This window comes from Balaenoptera musculus, chromosome 16, assembly GCF_009873245.2.
Source record: "Balaenoptera musculus isolate JJ_BM4_2016_0621 chromosome 16, mBalMus1.pri.v3, whole genome shotgun sequence".
NCBI classification, from domain to species: Eukaryota; Metazoa; Chordata; class Mammalia; order Artiodactyla; family Balaenopteridae; genus Balaenoptera; species Balaenoptera musculus.
This window is the reverse complement of record NC_045800.1, coordinates 6,447,907-6,467,029: the sequence shown is the minus strand read 5'-3', so window position 1 is coordinate 6,467,029 and position 19,123 is coordinate 6,447,907. Positions and strand designations below refer to the sequence as shown.

The following is a 19,123-nucleotide window of genomic DNA, read 5'->3' as shown; positions in this document are numbered from 1 at the left end:
CATATATCCCCTCTTCCTTGGATTTTCTTCCCATTTAGGTCACCACTTCAGCCTTCTTGAATCTTCTCAGATGGTGGTGGTCTCGTCTCTCCTTCTCTGTTGACTGGCTTCCTCTCTACTCTGTGCATATTTTGTGATAAGGACACCACTAGCTCCCAACTATATATCATCAGTTTCAACTGCCCAAGGAGAGACTGAATTTTCTTTCTTAATTTGAATTGTAAAATCGAAGGGCAGGATTCTTATTAGAGCAGCTGTATCGTGTGCCCACCCCATCATGAAGGATGGAGGGGAGGGATGTCCGTGACAGCTCGTGCACAGGGAAGGCTGCAAGGATCTGGAACGTCAGGGCGTCATCAGCCAAGGTGACTGTGCAAAACCACAGTGGTTCTCTACTGTGTCCAGTGGGTCGTCTACTAGTTGCTGTGGTTCGTTAGCGGGAGGCCTGTTCCTCATTGATCATCTCCTCCAAAACTGTTACCATAGGTACAGCAGCTCACTCTTCATTGACTTACTTCTAAGGTCCATTCACAGAAGCAGGGACTTTTTTTTTTTTGAATGACTCAACTGCTTTATCTTGCTTAAGGTGACAAAGATGAGTACTGCTAAAAATCAAAGTATTATTGCTGTCAGGTCTTGCTGACCAGTAGAAAATCACCTCTTTTTCTTTTATTCAGAGCACTTCAAACCTAAAGGTATTCAATCTCCAAACCAAATTTATTAAAAAGTCTCCGTTCTTCCCATTTGTCAGAATAAAGTCATCATGACAGTGCTCCTTAGGAAATTCTCTGAGCGTGTACCTACTTTCTTGTCCTCCGAGGTGAGAGAGTCAAACTGAACTTTAAAAAATCTTTTATACAGATTATCATGATGAATTTAGTCAGGCACAATGAAATCTAAGACACGAAGTAGCCACAGTATTCTCCCTTTTTGGTCTGTAAAGTGAAAATGACTTGTAGTTCAATTTACTATATAACCCTAAGAATGAGGCTGATCTAAGTATCATAACCCTGGCATCACAGCCTACAGCATGGGAAATGTTCACTTACGCCACAGCCTTCTTTGAGCAGGCACTCTCGATACAGTGCAGCTTTGTCTCTTTCACCATTAAAGACCAAATATGACAGAGTTCAGGACAAAACTTCCTGGTTTAGTTCAGCAACTGTGTGATTCAAGTGAACTTCGAGTATTTGGAACATATCAACTTCACAGAAGGTTGTGTATCACCTGTCCTGATGGGATAAATAATAAGGTCTGCATCCTGCCTTCCAAGGCTCAGGTACTTCATGGCAGTCTGTTTTGGGGTTAGTAGTGCCCCCCACTGTGAATTATGAGGTGGGATTTTCAGATCTCTAAAGGAATAACAATTGCTATTCAAGACGGGCATTATCCCTTTTGTGCTCTATATCTACATGAATATGCAGCTTGTCTTAACTTATGCTTCCTATTATTACAAATATATATTACACTTACACAGAGATACATAAATATGTACTTCTTATTTTGAAACTTTTCAGAGTTACAAAGTAGTTCAGAGTCATACAATGAATACTTTTATTCCTTTCACGGAGATTTGATTGTTTACATTTTGCCACACTGGATTTCTCTTTCCAACTCTCTCTCTTTTATTCTCATTCTCTCACTCTGCCTCTCCCCACCCCCACTCCCACTTCCTGTACACACACACACACACACACACACCCTTTTGCTGAACCATCTGAAAGCAGTTGCACATATCACGATGCTTCAGTCCTGAACACGTCAGCACGATATTCCTAAGAACTAGGACATTCTCCTGTGTAGTCATGATACAATTAATACATCCTCCAAACTTAACATTAATAATATCTAATATGTGCTCCCTATTCATATTTTCTCATTTGCCTTAATAATGTCCTTTATGGCTGTCTTTTTTCCTTTTCACGTGACCAGGACCTAATCCAGGATTATGCACTGCATTGAATTGTCACATTCCTTTAGTCTTCTTTAATCTAGAACAGTCTCCCGTACTCTTTTTCTCTCATGACACTGACAGTTTTGAAGCGGCCAATTGTCTTTACAGAACGTTCCATGCTAGATTTGTCTGTTGCCTCAAGACGTTTTAAGTCAGATACTTTCTCAAGGAATGTAACATTACACTGTTGTGGTGTCCCTTCCATTGCCTCATATCAGGAGGCACTTGATACCAGTTCTGTGTACTATTTTGATGCAGTGTCATTGCTGCAGCTGAAAAGGAAGAGACTAATTTTCTGGAAAGCAAGGGAATTACGAGTTGGGGAATCTCTGTTAAGAAGAGAAAGACTAGTTTCTCCAGGTTGTCAGGACTGTGCTACAGGAGCCGGTCAATTCTCATTGCTTAAGCCACAACTTGGTGCTTCCTATCATTGTAGGTACGGGGCATCAGGGCGGCAAGTAGCGTGGAAATGAAAGGCATGCCTGTCTTCTCTAAGAAATCTCTTCCTAGGGCTTCCCTGGTGGCACAGTGGTTAAGATCCCGCCTGCCAATGCAGGGGACACGGGTTCGAGCCCTGGTCTGGGAAGATCCCACATGCCGCGGAGCAACTAATTCCGTGTGCCACAACTACTGAGCCTGTGCTCTAGAGCCCGTGCTCCGCAACAAGAGAAGCCACTGCAATGAGATGTCCGCACACCACGACGAAGACCCAACGCAGCCAAAAAATAAAAAATAAATTAATTTAAAACAAAGAAATCTCCTCCTAGCAGAGGAGAGAACCTGACAGATATGAAATTATTTTCCAGTGGGATAAGACAGTGTTTTTCAGCGTAGGTCCAGGGCATAGATATGAGCATGGCAAGAACAGTGAATCCGTGGCTTATAATTGGGCCAGTGCCGCTCTCTGTATCTGTTTTTACTGCTTCCCAGTCTACACTTGTGACTCTCATTAGGCCTGTCTCCTTGCTGCCTTGCACACTCACCACAGTCACTCACCTTTTTATTCCTTCACCCGGTGCCCTGCCCTCCAGTGCTCTCCACTATCTCCACTGGTAGCCAGCCTCTAAGACGACCCCCAGGACCCCTCCCCCTCCAGTGTTCCCGCCCTGGTCCCCTGCCTCATTGCGCCAAGGTTGGCCGGCGTGGCCAGTGGCGTGTGGCAGAAGCGCCGATGCCGCTCCCTGCGTTAGGTTGTTTCTGCCTCGGGCTGATCTTCAGCCTCTCTCTCCCTCTTGCTTTTTCTTTCTCTCCCTCTCTCCCACCACCTGCCAGCTGCCGTGGCGTGAACCCACTCAAGCACCCTGTGGAATGGCTTACCTGGTAAGGAATAGAGGCCTCTGGCAGAGCCAGCGAGGACTGACTCCAGCGACTCAGAGAGCGAGCTCCCAGGCAGATTCTCCAGGCTCAGCTGAGCCCTGAGGTGAGGGCAGCCCTGTCTGACAACTTGACGGCAAACTCACGGAGGCTCCGAGCCACGTCTACCCAGCTAAGCCATTCCCAGGTTCCTGACCCTCAAAAACCGTGAGCTAATGGGTATTTGTTGTTCTGAGCCATTAAGTTTTGGGGTAATTTGTTATGCAGGCTTGGAATCAGATACCGTCTTGTATCTGCTACTGTAACCCTGGGCTTTCTGATTCCAGGCTGCACTGATCTCTCCCAACTAGAACTCCTTTTGCACTTTGCTTTCTTTTCATTTTTTCTAGAGTTTATTATTTTACTTTTGAGATAATTAATATAGTTAACAAGTTCCAAAAATCCAAAGTTATAGAAGAGTCCATAGTAAAAAGTCTCCTCATTCTGTAACACTGCGCGCCAGTTCCTGCCCTGCAGGCAACCACCATTGTTGGCTTCTGGTATATCATTCCAGAAATAGTTTAAACATTATAGATACAAGCAAATTATGTATACTGTATTCCTCTCTCTGTTCTGTACTGTGATTTTTTTTTTTCACCTATTTTGGAGAGCTTTCTGTTTAGTCCATAATAAGTTTTTTTCATATATTAAACAACTGCATAGTGTTCTATTGTATGAATTTACCTAATTTATTTAACCAGTCCACTACAGATGGGCTCTCAGTTTGTTTCTAGTCTTTTGCTATTGTGATAGGCAAAACGAAAGTTGTCTATATCCTAATCCCCCAAACCTGTGAATATGTTACCTCCCGTGGAAAACAGGGCTTGGCAGGTGTGTTAAGTTAAGGATGGTAAAATGGGAAGATTAGCCTTATTATCCAGGTGGGCCCAATGTAATCAACCACAAGGGTCCTTATAAGAGGGAAGGAGGAGCGTCGGAGGTTGGAGTATGCTGTGGGGATGGAAGTGGGTGTTGGAGCGATACCAGGTCAGGGATCAATAACGGTGGGAAGCCTCTAGAAGCTGGGAAAGGCTCGGAAATGGACCCTCCCCTAGAACCTCCAAAAAGGACAAGCCTTCGATTTTCGTTGGGCAAGACTCATTTTGGACTTCTGACCTCCAAAATGGTAAGATAATACATTTGTCTTGTTTTAAGCTACTATGTTTGAGGGAATGGGTTACAGCAGCCGTAGGAAACCAGTACAGCTTTTGTTACCAACCACTGTAAACAAAGTTGTACTAAAGTTGTGCACCTGACGTTTTGCATTTGTGCTGGTATATTCGTAGAATAAATGTCTAGGTGTGGAATTGCCCCATCAAAGGCAGTGTTAGTGTGATAATGTTCACATCCTCCATAGGGCTTAACGCTAATCTACATTTCCAACAGCAGCATAGGTCTCTCCTTTTCCATACCCTCTATAACACGTGCGTTATCAAGCTTTTGGAGTTTTACCATTCTGCTAGTGAAAAATTCTAATTTGCTAGAACGACATGCTTATTAACTTTTCCTCATCTGCCCAACACGTTTAGAATGTCCTTTAGAGTTAGGATTAGGTGCTTATTTCTATTTTATCTTTCACTGTTTCCCTTTGTGTCCCTCCTACTACCTGACATAAAGTAGGTTCTCCCCATAGACTGGGAAAAGGAAATAAGTATCTAGAGACAGGGATAAGAAATGTGGTGTAGAATCCATTTTCTATATCTCTCTGTCCATCAAGTTCCACTTAGAAAACAAAATGTTTGTTTTGGACTAAAATATCTTAATGGCAGTCATTGATGAGTGAAGCGTTAAGAAATGGTTGCCTGGCGGTGTTGGATCTTTTTTGCCGTTTGATCGACATGGGGTGGGATCAACAAACACAGCTTGTGTATGACCACACCCTGCCTCTGACTGCAGACCTGTCCCTCAAAGGTCAACACAGTCCAGGCTCCTGGCCAGTCCTTGGCGATTGTTTGCACACCAGATAAAACCTGTTTGTTGCGCCCTGTTCAAGGACTAAGAGCTGCCCCGGAAACTGTAACTCAAGTGCTTTTCCAGTGAAGGAAACAAATGGAAACTTCTACCACCTTCCTCCTCTTCTCTTGGGGCTGAGTTATACTCCATTCCTCATGTTTTCTTCTTTATTTGTACCGCCGGCATCTTTAAAAAAAATTCTTGTTTCCAGCATCCAGCATCTTTATTTACTTTTTTGAAATCTTGAAACTTAAGGGAAAGGAAGATCTATCACAGTCTTAAAAACATTGGAGACTTAAGTTAGTTGCTTTTATTTATAATGTAGCCTGGTTGGTTTGAAATTTAATAAAAAATGTGACAGTGAAAGTTCTGATCCGAGAAATCTCCTGGTTAATAACGTCAGCTGTTAGCTAAAATTTCTTTATCCGTTTAATATGTAGTGTTTAGCTTCATTGTGAACCAATGTTAGAGTATGGGTTTAGGATTTTCAAAAGTTCCAAGAAATGGCAAAACTTAGTGAATCAAATAAATCACAGAAGGACAGAAGAAAATCTGACAATGAGTCCAGTTATCAAATATTTTTGTTTCTTGAAAAGGAAAAAGGATACCAAACAGTGAAACCTTTCAAGAGAAACATGTACCTTCTGCCTCTTTGCTACTCTGAATTGGTAATTATTGACAGAAATACCCAACACATGATTTTGAAGGTAGACCGGTGATTCTCCATTTTTTTCCAATCACGCGTCCACATTTTCATTGGCACTTATTCTGCATGACACCTAAACTTGAGTCCTTTAGCGTCTGCCAGAAGGAGGGCACAGCCGTGACCCAGACGCTGTCTGAAGGCCTGGCTCTCCAGGTGCTCCATTTGCTAATCAGTTGTCAGATGGTCACTTGATTACGGATAACTTAGCTTGAGTCAGGCTGATTTGCCACAGCTGTTTCTACTAAAGCTTTCTTATACTAGTCATGGCCACCACTACTGCCCAATGGCATCTGTTTTACTTTTGCGTTAATTTTAGATAAAAGCAAATTGTGATAGTGCCAACAGCTCAGTAAGGCAGGGCAGCACGATGGCATTGGAGTCGGTCAAGCCTGGGTGACTGTTTACTGGCTGTGAGGTTTGGGACGTTTCCTGCTTCCCGTGTCTCAGGGGGATGGTAAACTGACCTTGCAAGGTTCCTGTGAAGGTTAAATGAGATAGTGTGTGAACCGTGTCCACCGTTGTGGTGCCTGGCTTGTTAATGACTCTGCAGTTCATGCAAAAACACTGCACAAACTATGAAGCAAGGTTTGGAAGAAAACATAACGTAAGCCCAGACTGATCAGACAAATGAAAGGCTGTCTAAGAACCAGCAAAAAAGGGAGCTCCTGGGTGGAGTAGGGGCAGATCCATCATGGGGTGTCTTTACCTGAAGTCAACTCTTATTATCATTGTTCAAATATTTTCTGTCAATTTAGTTACCATTAGAATGATTATTTCTAAACTCCCTAGTACCCATGACAGTATGGGACACTACTCTTTTTCCCTCAGGAAAACAACTTCCTATGGATAGTTCCCTCCCTTCCCCAGCAGTCTATGTAACAGTCATTTTCTGAGATGTCACATTCTAAATTTGCATTACTTTATCCTCATTTTCTAAAGCTTCTTTATGCATCACTTTTTATATTTTTAAAAAGTCTGAGTAGTCTGTTTATGTGATAAGTTGCTCACTCATCCTCAGCTAGACTGTAAGCCCCGTGAGGACAGGACCCAGGCCTGCCTGTTCACATGTGTCACCCCCATGTTCACAAGGCAGTTACCAGGTAGGCACTCAAGTATTGGTTGAATAAGAAAATGGAGGACCTGAAAATGTGGGCAGCATTGAAACCTGAAGATAGAGAAATATCATAGAGAGATGGGTTAAGACAGGTTTACTTAAGGCTGTGTTTCTTAACCATTTTCACTATCCCTTAAGGAAAAGAAATTCTCCCTAACAAGAGAAATTAAATACTAAGGAACAACGTGTTTTCATGTATGGTTGAGCTTTGACAGGCCACAGCCATGGTGCTGTCCAAGACCCTCCCCTCCCCACCAAGAACAAATTTGGGAGGATCAGTGGGAAGTGCGTGGTGATCTGAGGCCTGGTCTCTGTCTCTGTGGGCTCACTCCCACTTCCTGAAGGTTCAGGTCGCTGTGGGAGGGCGGGAGGTGGTGGTGGTGGTCAGAAGTGTGGTCTGTGGCTCCTGGGTTGGGCTGGGCGTGGAGGTGAAAGGGGAGCGCGCTTCTGGCAGTGACCTCGCCTCCACTCAGAGGGAGGCTTGCTGAGAAGGAGCCAGGAAGGCAGGAAGCTGCTGTAAACTCCCTGGGATGGAATGGCCGAGGCTAGCAGAGCCAGTCCTCCCAGGCTGGGAGGTGAGTGAGCGATGTGTGTTATAACCACTGCAGCTCTCACTTCAGTGTGTCCTCAAGGGGGGGGTCCTGTTAAAACCCAGTGCTTCTCGTGTGGGGCCCAACTGTCTGCATTTCTAACAGAGCATTCCAAGGGGTGCCCAGGATGCTCTGCCACAGGCCGTGTTTTGAGTAGCATGGAATTAACTCACCCACAGATGTTGCTTATATTAGCTAAAGGATAATTTTGCAAAACACTGTAAAATTATGACTCTCATATAGATATAAAAATACACGTTAAATATTTAATTTATTAATGAAATAACCAGTAAGATGTTATAACCAATGCAAAGGGGATCCAAAGGGCAGACACATCTGTGATCAGAAATATTGAAATAAACTTGAAAATGATGCCCAAGTGGCTGTGCCCTGTGGAGGGAGGGAGGGTTGCTACTCCATGGGACAGTTCATTTGCATATCCGTAGACCAGAATCCTTTGCATTGCCGTCTGTTCTTTTTAACTTAACCTGTAAAACAGGTGAAAGGCAATGCAATGCTAAACTGGAAAACTCAAAAGGGTGTGATCTGAGCAATGTGTAGTTTTTCCGTTGAAGAACAGATCTTCCCCTATGATTTGTAATTGATTGAAAGTTTCAAATTTTGGATTGCTCTGTGTATTAACTGGACAGATTGTATTAACTGTTTGTGATTAGCAGTTTGTTTCTTTCCTCATTTTGCTCCTCTGGGTAGTATGAAAAAGTAAAGAGCTCTTAAATAGGATTTCCAGCAACAGAAAGTAGGAGGTATTAGTATTCCCTGCAGATAGGCTTATGAAGATATTCTAAAAAGAGAACCTTTGTGAGCCTGGGACAAACTGTCTTGATTGCTTAATCTGTATTTTTGGCATTTAAAAAAAAAAATCTAGTTAAAACACTTGCCATTTGCATCATTTATAACAGCTAAAAGATGGAAGTAACCCAAGTGTCCACTGACAGATGAGCAGATAAAATACTATTCAGCCTTTAAAAGGCAGGGAATTCTGACACATGCTACCACTCTTTGTATTTTTTAAAAAAAATTTATTGAAGTATAGTTGATCTACAATGTTGTGTTAATTTCTGCTGTACAGCAAAGTGATTCAGTTACACATATACATACATTCTTTTTCATATTGTATTCTGTTCTGGTTCATCCCAGGATACTGAATACAGTTCCCTGTGCTCTGCAGTAGGACCTTGTTGTTTATGCAGACACACACTACAGCTTGACAGCATTATGCCAAGTGGATAAGCCAGTCACAAAAGGACACATACTGTAGGATTCCACAGTCAAATGACAAAAATAAAACAGCTTAGTAATCAGTCTGATGTCCTTTATTCAAAGAGAAAGCAATCCATGGATTTGGGGGTTCAGCGCCTCACAAGCAGTGGAGCACTCTTCCCCAGGGATGTCGGGCAAGAGCAAGTTTTACGGAGTTGGAAGCAGTAACGTGGAGATAGGGCATGGTTGGCTGGGGGTGCATATCTGACCTTATTTAGAAATACCAGGCAATGAAGAAATCAGTTATAGAGCCTAGAGCTGGATTGGCTAACTGGATACACTATGTTTCTGGTCAAGTGGAACATTTACAGGAACACGAAAGTTCATTTTGCTGACCTGGAACCCTGGCAGGAGTGGCTCCATTTTGGGCCTAGAAATTTATTTCCACACCTCTTACCTGGAGTAGTTAAATTCATAGAGACAAGGTAGAGTAGTGGTTGCCAGCAGCTACGGCAGGGGTAATGGGGAATTTAATGGATGGGTACAGGGTTTCAGTTTAAGATGATACCAAGTTCTGGAGATGGGCAGTGCTGATGGTTGTACCACAGTGTGAATGTCCTTAGTGCTACTAAATTGTCCACATAAAAATGGTTTAAATGGCAAACATTGTCATATGTGTTTTTTACCAGAATAAAAAGATCCTTAAATATCTGCCATTTAAACACCAAGTAAATGCTACGTGCTTCATATACATTTCCACTGATTCTAAAAACTGCCTTGCATAGTAAATATCATTCCCAGTTCACAGATGAGGGAAATGATCCTCAGAGACTAGTTATATATCCAGGGTCTCATAACTGGTGTGACTTAGGCCTTGGTAATGTTAAATCACATACTTTTTCTACCCTACCACACTCATCTCCAGATAGCTGGAGAAATTTCAGTGGATAATCCCAAAAATAACTAATAGAATTGAAAATGTAACAGTAAAGAAACAAGAGTATATTGTTTGAATAGAGACCAGCTAAAGATGGCTGGGACCGGTTTAAGTCTACATATCATTGAAAAGTAAATCAATAGGAAAAGGAAGGAATTTTCAAGTCTTTGAGATGAAAGAGAAGTCATGAGAATTGCATACATTTAAATCCTAGTTCACTGAAGAGAGCTAGGAGTTAGCTACTGTTTGTCATGGAATGTTGAGTAAGGAGCTAACTTATATCATGGACATAGGGAATTGTTTAATGTCAAATATAAACAAACTCTGCAAAACACTGGAGGTAAGAATACTCCTTTGATTCTCCTGTGCCTGGCCTGGGAGACCTTGAGGAATGAGGGAAGGAATCATGCCTTAGCTTTCGATTCACGTGAAGCAGTTAAGACGAGCCAGCCCCTCAAGCTAACGGTGGCTGCAGCTACTCCACTGTGGGACTTGTGAACCATGATATTTAGAAAGGTCAGGTCTCTGTGGGATACGAGGGACATGAAGTGGGTCAAAGGTGTGCAAACCCAGCTGACCCTCGCTGACCTTAGCTGGTGGAGGTTCTGTTTTTCTGGCTGGGATTCTGCTGGGCCCTTTAGTGCCTTCCTTCCTCCTTCTGTGACCCTGGGTCCATCATCTGCCCACAGCTGCTGTAGACTCCTTACCCTGCGTGTGTGATGAAATGCTCTGAGGTTGGCCATAAACCTTCAAGTGAGTTTTTCCACTGAATTTGATTATTTTCTGGTTTCTTCTTTCTGACCTGACTTTTTAACCAACCACAAAGCTGTTATGGTTTTACTTTCGTAATTGTATGAATTCTCTTGGGGCTGCTTATTCTTGATTCCTTACTTCACTACCCAGTGAGTATATGAGTTACTTGTTCCTGCCTATACTGCTTCTGGAGTTCTTTTTTTAAGTACTGTGACTTTTCACAAGAAGAATATAGATCTTGCTATTGCTACAATCAGTATTTTTTCCTTTCAGTTCAGATGACACTGAGACCATGTCAAATAATACAGGGGAAGAATATGGACTTAGGAGATATCTACTGCCTCTTATGCCGTCTGTGCCTGGGCTTTTAAACATTTTATTATTTTCAGCTTCATTTGTTTTTCTCATTGCTGAAGAGCATTGTCAAACATAAAATGGAATTTCATAGTACATCGAAGAAACATGATATAGAATGCAGAAGAAATCGGCCATCATTTGGCCTATACATTTTGCTTTTTATTTTCCTGGATTTAAGATAGGGACCAAACCTTGCAATCTCTGGTTTGAGTCTTTCAGAACTGTGATGGTACCTTTAGCTCAGTTTGAGATATGACATTGGACTAAGTGTTTCCTTACAGCCATCTTCTTAAGGTGTCTAAATGAATTGATACTGCTCATCAGAATTCACTAGATTTCTTAAGTAGGAAATTTAGGGAAGTTTTTTTCTTTCAGTGAAAATGTTTTTCTTAAAGCTTCTTCTAATAAAAAGAGAATTTTCTGTCTCTTGGTGTAGTCCTAGTAATAAGTGCATACCCTCTGGAATGATCGTTTTTCGGCAGAAGGCCATGTAAATGTGGCTATGTCTCTGTGTGATTCATGGGAAGGGCTGCCAAACGTGGTTAAAACGGTGATCCTAAGTAGAGAGTGTGCCAGAGTTTGGGCTCAGCCACTGTGGGTGCTGTCGGCCCAGAACAAGCACTGGGAAACTGATAGGCCAGCGGGGCACGGAATTTACAGCGATGGTTTTGCAGCTTGGTGGCCAGAGCTCAGATCCATCAGTAGGCCAGTACTTCATGATATTAGGTGAGGCTTTTTGGTTAGGGTTTCTGTTTTTAAAAAGAGGCTTAATATGGGTTTATATCCATTTATAGAACAAACTTGGAATAGTTATAAATGCCTCCTATTGTTCTTTTGTGGTGTCACATACTGGCTTTGCTGACCATCTGATTATTTCATTCATTAATATGAAAACATTTGTGTCTACACCCTGCTTCCTCTCCCTCGACCTTGGCCGCTCTTGGCCTTTTGCACTTAAGTAGAAATTTTGATGAAACTAGGGATTTCCATTGGGATTAAGTGGATAGGTCATTCTGGCGAGAACTTTAGAGTATCGAATCTTCTAATCCATGAATTTATCGCACCATTTATTATGTTTTTGCATTCTAAAATCATGTGATCGTTCTCTATGAAGGTCTACATGTTTTGTAGATTTGTTACTAAGTTCATTGCTTTTTTGGTCTTTTGTAAATTATATAATGAAATATAATTTTGAATTGTTGGTTGTATGACTAGCTAACTTGCTATATTTATCTATAGAAGTTTTAAGATTATCGATGTACCTAATCACATTATCTATAAATGAGGTTTTTTTCCTTCATTGGCAGTTCTTTTGCTTTTTATTTTCCTTATTGCACTGACTAGGACCCACAGTAAAATGTTGACCAGTGGTGCTGACAGTGGTCATCTTTGTCTTTTCAATTTCAGAGAATACTTTCAGTGTTTCATATCAAGAATGGTATCTGTTAATTTTGATCTCCTTTATCAGAATAAGGGAGTTCCCTTCTATTCCTAATTTGCTTAGTACTTTTTAAAATCATGGAATGGGTTTTGAATTTTAACAAGTACTTTTTATGCATCTGAGATCATTTTCTTCCTCCTTTAATCTACTTATGTGTTGATTATCTTAATTATTTTTCCATGTTAAAATCAATCAAGCATTCTAGTATAAACAAAACATATTATCCTTTTTATATATTGTTCACTTTAGTTTGCAAAGACATCTTTAAACTTTGTTTTCAAATTTACATACAGTACATGTTATCCTATTTGGTGTATCACTCTATGATGTTGCCAGTTTTGTGTGAACATAGGTTTCCATTTCACTTGGGTAAGTACCTAGGAGTAGGATTACTGGATCACATTGTCAGTATATGCTTGACTTCATCAGAAACTGCCAAATTGTTTTCTGAAGTGGCTGTACCATTTCAGTTTCTTTAAGGATACAGGAGTATTCAAGCAATCTGTTCTTCAGTTTAGTAGTGTAGGTGAGGCAATACTTCATGTGTTCCATCTTAAGTTTCCAGCTGGGGCTCTTTAACAGAGAGATTAACAAAAGAAAGTTTATTAACTTTCTGTGTACATCACACAGAAAAAACTTCAATGAAATGTAACTCTAAGTGGTGGCTTTGAATTCTGGCTTACATAGCATCTTCAACAAAGAGCAGTACCTTTGTAGAGAAATGACAGGAGAAAGGAAAGCAGTTTTCAGCTTCCAAGGGCAGCAAACTATGGTAAGGCAAATACATGAAAGGAAAACTTGACGGAGTAAGTTTTATCTGTAGATTCCTCTGGTGCCATCTCTGGCTGTTAAGTCTCTCTCCAGTAAAAGAACTTATATCCTGCCTTTAGGCAGAAATGGGGGAGGTTAGAGAGCTTTTCCTGTCTATGCTACTGTTTAATTGCGTTCAGCTCGAAAATAATTTTTATTTCAGAGAGGCACATTTTTGAGGTGACATTCTGGTTTCCTTCAGTAATTTGCCTTTCAAGCAGTTGATCTATATTATCTAATTTGTAGAATGTATAAACAAATGTATTTTATTTTAGTATCCCTTATTAACTTCCCTAATATCTGTAGGGTCTGTAATGATGCTCCCTTTTTCATTCCTGGTGTTGATTATTTGTGTTTGCCCCTTTTTTTCTTGCAGTCTGACTAGAAGTTTATCAACTTTTGATTTTTTTTTTCTTTCTTCAAAGAACAAGCTTTGGGTTTCATTGATTTTTTTTTTTCTATTGACTTTTCTGTTTTAAATTTTATTAATTTAGTCTCTTTATGTTTAATTTTCCTACTGCTTGGTTTAGATTTATTCTGCTCTTTGTCTATTTTCTTAAAGTAGATACTTAGATAATTGACCTGATATTTTTCTTTTCCGATGTAATAATTTAGTGCTATAAATTTCCCTCTAAGGAGAAATTTGGATAAGTTGATATTTATTCAGTTAAATATTTTCTAATTTTCCTTGAGACTTCCTCTTTGACCCATGGATCATTTAAAGTATACTGTTTAAGTTCCACATATTTGGTAGTGTTCCAGAAATGTTTTTACTGATTTCTAGTTTAATTCTCTTATTAGAGGACATACTTTATTTGATTTCAATTCTTTAACTTTGTTAGGGTTTGCTTTATGACCCAGAATATAGCCTATTGAACCCTGGTATACTAATCATTCTTCAAGTTTTGACTTCTTTTCCCAATCTGCCTGCTATTTACCTTTCAGAATCCCCAGGTCATTGTTTATATTTTGTCCAGAGTTTTTCTTTTAATCAGTTTAAAAGAATGACAGGAATGACAGGCTATAACACCCATACTGCATCTTGGGTAGCACCACAGATTGTCATACATTAAAAAATTTTTTTGATCCACATTGAATAATATCGGCCGATAAATATCTTTTCTCGCACTTGCCTTGTTGGGTTTTGGTATCAAGGTTATTTTTATTTTAATCCTATAAAACAAATTGGAGTGTTTTTCTATTCTTTGAAAGAGTTTGTGTTGGACATTTTTTTTAAACTTGTATGTTTTGTGGGAAATTTTGGTGAAGCCACCGGGGCCTGGAAATTTCTTTAAAGGAAGATTTTTTTGACTACTGATTCAATATATTTAATATGATAAGATTTCTCATCCTATTTTTGGGTCAGTTTTGACGTTGCTTTTTACTAGATATTTGTTTTCCATATATACGTTAAAGTCTATTGGCTTAAAGTTATCCATAATCGCAACTTATCTTTTCAAAGTCTTCAGATCTATAGTGCAAGCCTTTTTTAATGCTGTATATTTATTTTTCTACTGCTTTTTTCCTTAATAACCCTTGCTAAAGGTTTGTGAATTCTATTATGCTTTGTAAAGAACCAGGTTTTAGCTTGGTTGATTCTATTGTGTTGGGTGTATGTGTCGGGTTTTGTGTGTTTGTATTTTATTCACTTCTATTATGTCTTCCCTGTTTGAGTTTATCTTGTTCTATTTCTAATTTGTTGATCAATGCTTAGTTTATAGGTATTTGCTTAGTTTATAGATTTTTGCTTAACGTTCCTTTTCTAATGCTCATATTTAAGATTATAAATTTTCCTTTAAGAATGGATTCAGCTGTATCCTATAGTTTTTGAAATGTATAAATGATAATTTTTCTTATAATTTTATCTTTGATCTATGGGTTATTTAGAAGTGTGTGTCTCAATTTCTAAAAGGTGAATTTTCTAGTTTAGCCTTTTGTTTCCCATCGTTAACTTAATTATGTTATTGTCAGAGATTGTGATCTGTATTATTCTACTTCATTGAAATTTATTTGCTTTACCATACAAGTATAGGGTTAATTTTTTGAAAATTGTTTCACATTTACTTGAAAGGAAGTATATTTCTGGAATTGTTAGATCCTGTGTTCTAATATGTCCATTGAGTATATTTTTTTCATAATCTGTTAAAATCTTCATCTTAATTTTTATATTTTTTCTATTTGCTGAGAGATATTTGTCTTTCTCTTTATATTCTGTCGAGTTTTGCTAATTTTTGAGACTGTATTTGGGTACATATGATTTAAATATACATACATATATAATTTTTTTTCCCCCCACACCGCACAGCTTGTGGGCTCTTAAGTTCCCCGACCAGGGATCAAACCATGCTCTCGGCAGTGAAAGCGTGGATTCCTAACCACTGGACCTCCAGGGAATTCCCAAAATATATATATCTTTGTAATTTGAACTTTTATCGATGTTTTTCTTTTATGTATGTGCTCAACCTTATGATTCATATAAACTGTGCTGTGTGTATGTATTACATGTATATTTACATGTATTTTTACTTTCAACCAATCTGTATCTTTATACTTTAGATATGATTCTGTAAACAGCATGGAATTGGATTTAGCAATTTAGTAACTTTTAACTGGATCATTTAGTCAGTTTGCGTATATTATGTATCCTGATATGGATTCTGTACTTATGGTCGAGTGTCTGATATGTATGCGTATGTGTGTGTATGTATGTGTTTGTATCATCCTATTTTATACTTCCTATTTGTCCTACTTTTATGTTCTCTCACCCCCATTTTCTTGCCTTCTGTTGGATTACTGTGATATTTTTTCTTTAGTTATTTAGGAGTTTTTGTTTGTGTTCTTTCAGTGGCTATCATACTAATCTAAACATGTATATGTAAGTTATAAGTGTCTAAAGTTGGTTATCCTTCTGGGTGATACGAGAGCTTTAGAATGCTTTAATTGCCGTAACTCTTGAGTTACGCTGTTATATTTACATTTATTTTCAACTTTTTATTGAGATAATTGTAGAGTTACATGCGATTGTAAGAAATGGAGATCCCATATACCTTTCACTCAGTTTCACTCAGTTTCTCCCAATGTTAACATCTTTCAAAACTATAATATTAACACAATATCACAACCAGGAAATTGATGTCAATGCAATCTATTGATCTTACTCAGATGTTACCAGCTTTACATGTACTCATCTGTGTGTATTTAGTCCTATGTGTTTATCACATAAATGAACACTATAATTGTCCACACACAGAACGACTCCATCAGAAGGACCCCTTGTGCTGCTCTTACAGCCACAGACACTGCTCTCTCCCCCTCACCCCTGGCAACCTCTAGTCTGTCCTTCATCTCTATAATCTTGTCACTTCAAGAACATTACCTGAATGAAACCATACATAATCTGATCTTTTGAGACTGACTTTTTCATTCAGTCTAATTCTCTTGAGATTCATTCAAGTTTTGATATACTTTAATTTTACCATTTTTCATTTTATATTTCATGGGAAATTACATTGTTTTACATATTTAATATTTAGTTTTAACCACAGTTTCACCATTTTTTTGTTTTTGTTCATTCCTTCTTATATCTCAGATCTTCCACTTGGGATTACTTTCTTCCTGCCTGAAATACACCCTTTAATGTTTTGTTTAGTAATGGTCTCCCAAGGCAAACTCCCTAAATTTTTGTGTACTGTAAACTGTCCTTGTTTCATTCTCAAACTTTTAGAGAAAATAATTTTAAGGTACCTATGGGTAAGTACATACAGGTATAAGAAACCTACAGGTGAGATTATACATGTATGACTTGATGGATTTTTTTTACATAGTTAACATATAAGACTTGGAATATTACCAGCACCCCCAGAAGCCTCTCTTAGACACCCTTCCAGTTGCTACTCTCACCTCCTCCCCAAAGAGATCTCCCATCCTGACTTTCTACACCGTAGCTTAGTTTTGTCCATTCTTCACTTTGTAAATAGAATCTTACTTTTCTTGTGTCTGGCTTCTTTTCCTCAGTGTTGGCCTTGTGAGATGCATCCATGGTGATGCTCATGAATAGTAAGTTCACATTCATTGTTGTACGTGTTTCATTTTACTAATATTCCACAAGGTCTTCATCTCTTCTGCTGGTGGTAGACACCTGGGTTGTTTTCATTTGGGTCTATTATAGGAATGTTGCTGGAACCTTTCTGTACACATCTTCTGGTGCACACGTGTACACTTCTGCTGGATATGTAGCAAGAGTGGGAGGGTGGTTTTATAGAGTATCTGTGTGCTCAGTTTTAGGAGATAACTGCCAAAAATCCTCCACACTGGTTCTGTCAATTTATACTCCCACTGCTTGTGTATGATGTCCCAGATTTTTCCCCGTCCTTCCCAATACTTACTATTGTGTCAGCTTTAAAATTTTTAAAATTTTGATTTACTCGTTCCGGTGGGTGTGTAGTGTCTCACTGTGTTTGTAATTTGATTTTCCTTGATGTCTAAATAGGTCGATCATCGTTTTATGTGTTTTAGTATTGGCCACTCGGATATTCTCTGTTGGGAAGAGCCTGCTCGAGTCTCTTGCCTAACTTTCTATTGAGTTGCTTGTCATTTTTATTATTGATTTTTTTTATTATATTGATTTGTAGGCATTCTTAAATATATTCTAGAACAAAGTACTCTGTTTATATTTTCTCCCACTTAGTGGCTTGCTTTTCTGTTCTCTTCATGGTTTCTTTTGATGAATAGAAATAATTTTAATCTATCAATCTTTTCCTTTATGGATAATGTTTTTGATGTTCTTTATAGAATTTTTTGTCTAATCACAGGTCTTGATAGCCTATGTTTTAGAAGCCTTTTCACATATCTATAATCTATATGGAATTTTATGTATGGTATAGATTTTTAAAAAAAAAATATGGCTGTCTGTTGACTTAGTGCTATTTATTAGAATGATCATCTTTTTTCCATTCTTCAGTGTACATTTTATTATAAATCAAGCACTATATATAGATAGAGACCATAGAAATGTCCATACCTAAGCTCTTTCATTGGTTAATTTGTATTTTCTTCAGGGAATAAGAAACATAATAAAACAGTCTCTGCTCTTCAAGTGCTTACAATCTGACATAGGAATCAGTTAAGTAGATTGCTAATTTCAATGCGATGGGGGTATAGAAGGAAAACATGTTAAAATTGTGCTTGCATTTAAGTTTAGAATTAAACTGTTAAGACTCACTTTAGTAAAGAAATTATAATTCAGTAGTAAGATGATTCTCATAACTAAAAGATATTTTGCATTTCATTTCGTAGATTTTCTTTATAGTTCACCATACACAGATACATCCCTAAACAGACATTGTTTAGTTTTTGCCTGTTTGGCTTTAATGTAAAACAGCATCAAGCCACGTATATTCTGTACTGTTGTGGTTATGGTTCAACAAGCTTTTAAGACCAATTACACTTTAGTGATGGAATTTCAGGCAATGGGAAAAATTTTGTGCCAATTGCTTCCATTAAATCAGTAGTTCCTAAAATCTGGTACATAACATGACTTTAGGCATTAACATTTTAAAATGTTGATCATTTTACATTTATTTTTTATAGCTACTTTCTGGAGTTGATTTTTAAAAAAATGGTGCCAGCTTTTTCATTTACTTATGGCATAAAATTTCAAGATGATTGTTCAATAAAATAATTAAGTGATATCTTTAAAAAAAAAAATTAAGAACACTTAATTTAAGAACACTTAAGTCAAGAATTTTGCAGGTGGTAGATGCTGTGTGCGTCTATGTAGCATGACAGAAGTTTGAGGTGGTGTGGGAATGACATCCTTAGGTAACCCTGCCTCATATATCCAAGTAGGGCCTTTCTCTGGCCCCGGGAATGGGCAAGGAGGATTTATCATTGCTTCCTTTTGGCCGGGGCCGCTCTCTGGCCAAGGCAAAGTTA

General features: G+C 38.8%; 1 protein-coding gene across 4 annotated transcripts in view; it reads left to right on the top strand.

The window, feature by feature from the left end:
- Positions 1-19,123, top strand: part of FANK1 (fibronectin type III and ankyrin repeat domains 1) — a 116,667-nt gene that overhangs the window by 14,689 nt on the left and 82,855 nt on the right. The window contains exon 1 of one of the 4 annotated variants that reach the window (XM_036827796.1): positions 10,501-10,581. The exons of the other annotated variants lie outside the window; for them this stretch is intronic. Within the exon in view, the coding sequence (XP_036683691.1) occupies positions 10,548-10,581 (34 nt within the window). The 5' untranslated portion in view covers positions 10,501-10,547. Of the gene's footprint in view, positions 1-10,500; positions 10,582-19,123 lie in introns of those variants that run through there. 4 annotated transcript variants of the gene reach the window in all.